Consider the following 3,570-nt stretch of genomic DNA (forward strand, 5'->3'; position numbering starts at 1 on the left):
ATCTGACAGCCAAACTCATGCCAAACCTGTGCTAAACCCTTGCCAAACCAGAATTCCCAGGTTGCCAGAATATTTTCTGCAGTGTTGGCTCCATAGGAAAATATTGCCTGCTGGATTATGCCACTGTGGCAAACTGCTGTCCCTGCCCTGCTCACCTCTGCTGATTGAACTATTTCACCTTCATATTAGAGCACCTGTGTTTGTTTTTTTTAAAAATCTCAAACACCTTCTGAAGTGATACAGCCTAAATCATGCTGGAATAATGAGGCTGCTGTGTGTTTGACAACGAGGGTGGTTTGCAGTTAGGCACAGCCTTACCTGGTGTGTGAGGGAAGCAGAAGCAACTCATCAGTGGTTCAGTTCCACTGAAATAACAACCATACCCTGTCATATTGCAATATCTGCAGTGATAAAACAGATCACTGTGGATATTGCAATATGATAGGGTGTGGTTGTTATTTCAACTATGTACTGTTGAAATATATGTTTCCCTTTCAGGTTAGTGAAGGATGAATGTGGTGGCTGTGGAAGCAGGGTGTGCCTTAGCCATGGCCCTCTCCTTCCTCTGCAGATTTTGAACCCTACAGACACGGTCACTGTGGTGGGCACAGGCTGGGCACTGCTTGATGGACAGGATGGAAGAAAATGAGGGAGAGGGAGCCACAGGCTGGGCACTGCTTGATGGACAGGACGGAATGGGAGTGGTGGAGGGGAACAAGGCATGGGGGGTTTATATTGCAGTTACACTGTATTGTATATGACTGAGTGGTAACGCTGCTGTGGTTGTTCATGCTATTCCTTCTCCTGGCCCTGTGTAAAACTGCAGAGCTTTTATCTCTCTGTTACCCAAATCTATCCAAACTTGGGCAGCTTTGTGTCAGCCCCCAGGCTGCACAGATCCAGCTGAGTTCAAAACTGTGGTGCACAGGCATTTCTGAAGGTCAGTAGCCTTTCTAAAGGCCAGGCTGGGGTCTGCTTGCTGCAGATTCCAGGGCTCTGTCCCAGTGTCCCTTTGGCCTGGAACAACTCTCAATTTAAGGCTGCCTTTCACATTCCTATCCTCCCCAACAGCCTGCAATGAGCTTCATTGTCCTGTTGCAGGGTTCAGTGGGTTATCTCTAATCTCACGGTTGCGAGCTGTGCTTTGTTCCACTGTTCCATAATTGCCTGTAACCTGTATGTGGAAAAAACCCCACTTTATTTCTATAAGTAGCTTACTATATCTAATAAAGACGCTAAGATGTCTTTAATTAAATTCTGTCCTAACACCAGCTTCTGTTTGCCCTTCCCTTTTTTCCCCTTGGGCTCTTTTGTGGCCCTTTCTTATTCAGTGGACAGACGTTTTCAAGCTCTCACCATTGTGCCCTGCATTACTGAAACCAAGCTTTCTTTGTTCATGTGTGTTGTGCTGTGTCTCTTTCCAGTTTGGAACAACCAAGTTCATGTGCTGCAGCTGCAAAGCAAAACATTACCCTTAGGACCAGTGTTTCTATGGGAAAGGGAACTGGTGATTACCCTGCCTTGGCCTCTCCAAGGCTCAGTTATAGAATCTCTCAGTATGATGGGAAAGAGCTGATTTTGGGGTAGAGACAAGGCAGGAAATTCAGAACAATGATTTTCCCAGTGCACATCTCCCTGGAGCTGTGTTGGGCTCCTTGTTATTGGCATTACAGCCATGGGGTGCTGTGCAGGCACAGGGACACCTGAGGCGGGATCCAGGTGTTTTAGAGAAGCAGCAGTGTCCCAGCTACAGGTTACACCTCCCTGGCTACCCTGGGGATGTGAACAAGTGTGACCCTTCATGTGTGGAGTGTGTGTAACCCAGCTGTTCCCATCCCTGGTTTGTGTGACAGCAGAAAATGGGACCCACAGCTGACATGCAGTGGCACAGCTCCATGAGCTGAACTTTTGGGAAAGAGAACAGAGGGCCCTCTCTGTTCCACACAGATCTGTGGGAGCAGGGAAGAGAGAGGTCCTGCTCACACAGCCCTCACCTGGAAAATGCACATTGCTCTCCATCATCCAGGTGATGAATTCCAAAAAGGAACAGTTGCAGTGCCACAGGTTGTCACTGAGTCCCAGAAGCCTCAGGCTGGGCAAGTCCCGGACAGTGCTGGTGTCCAGGAAGGTTAAGCCCGTCCGGCTCACATCCAGGTGCCTTAGCCAGGTGTTGTTGGCAAAAGCATCCTTCTTGATGGCCACAAGGTTGCGATTGTCTGAGATCTTCAGCACCACCAAGCTGAGGAGGTGGGAGAAGGTGCTGAAGGTGACCTGTGTGAGGTTGTTGAAGCTGAGGTCCAGATAGACAAGCTTGGCCAAGCCAGTGAAAGTGAAATCCAGGTCATCCCCCAAGAGATTCTTTCTGCAGTCCAGATAGACCAAATCAGCCAGGAAGCTCAATTCCACTGCTGGCAGGTATGAGACATTGTTTGCTGCCAGAATCAGCTGCCTGGTGTCCAGAGGGATGTCCACAGGGAACTCTTGCAACTGCTGTCCAGTGCAGTTCACCTCCAGGTACTGACAGCTACACCTGCTTGGGCAGTTGATCCCCTCTGATGCCATACCCAAAAGAAACATGAGGCTCAGGGACCATGGTCTACCTGAAGAAGACATGGTTTGAGACCTTCCAGGCCACTTAGCCCTTCTGGACTTCAAGCAGCCCTATGGAAGCTGCACTGCCCTCACAGCCATGCGGAGAAGCTGCAAGGAAGCACTTTGTGTCTGTGGTTCACCTGAGCTCTTGGCAGAGAGCCCAGCTGGAAACCGAGCCTGGCTTTTACATCAGCAAGTGTGGAACAGTGGCTGGAGCATCTCTGTCTCACACTCGGTGCCAGGTGACACCTCAGTGATGTCAGTGGCTTGCAGAAGCTGCCTGTTTTTGGGGACAGTGCCGTGTCCTTGCTGACCTGCTTCCAGCTGAGTGGAGGTGCGGGAAGCTGTGCGTGGCATGGGAGCATCAGAACTGTGTAGGGAGAGTGTGAACAGCCCAAATTTTGTCAGAAATGGTGTCACACTGCAAGAGGTGCTCACTGGTACTGGTTAGGCAAGAGTCCTGCGCAGTGTTGGGTTGGCATTGTCTCCTTTCTGGAGCTAGGAGGTTTTATCCCATCTGGAGTAGCGTGTCCAGGTCTGGGGACCTCGGCACAAGATGTGGAGATGTTGGAGCAGGTCCAGAGAAGCCATGAAGATGCTCAGAGGGCTGGAGCAACTCTGGTATGGGGACAGGCTGAGTTGGGGCCGTGCAACTTGGAGAAGATTCTGGGGAGACCTCACCTAAAGGGTTTATGGAAAAGAGGAAGAGTGACTCATTACACAGGCAGGTAATGACAGGACAAGAGGGAATGGGTTTAAACTGACAGAGGGCAGGTTTAGAATGGATGTTAGGGAGAAATTCTCCCCGGGGAAGGTGATGAGGCACAGGTTGCCCAGAGAAGCTGTGGCTGCCCCATCCCTGGAAGCGTTCAAGGCCAGGTTGGACGGGGCTTGGAGCAGTCTGGGATAGTGGGAGATGTCCCTGCCCATGGCACAGGGTGGAATGAGGTGGGCTTTAAGGTCACTTCCCACCCAAAG

The 3,570-nt window shown here is 50.6% G+C and overlaps 1 protein-coding gene across 1 annotated transcript in view; it reads right to left on the reverse strand.

Moving 5' to 3' along the window:
- The window catches only part of LRRC52 (leucine rich repeat containing 52), a 3,929-nt gene extending 465 nt beyond the window's left edge, over window positions 1-3,464 (reverse strand). The window contains exon 1 of the mRNA XM_008630416.2: window positions 1,995-3,464. Within this exon, the coding sequence (XP_008628638.1) occupies window positions 1,995-2,613 (619 nt within the window). The 5' untranslated portion in view covers window positions 2,614-3,464. The remainder of the gene's footprint in view (window positions 1-1,994) is intronic.
- Window positions 3,465-3,570: the final 106 nt, after the last annotated feature.

The sequence above is a fragment of the Corvus brachyrhynchos genome, unplaced genomic scaffold (genome assembly GCF_000691975.1).
Source record: "Corvus brachyrhynchos isolate BGI_N302 unplaced genomic scaffold, ASM69197v1 scaffold101, whole genome shotgun sequence".
Taxonomy (NCBI): Eukaryota; Metazoa; Chordata; class Aves; order Passeriformes; family Corvidae; genus Corvus; species Corvus brachyrhynchos.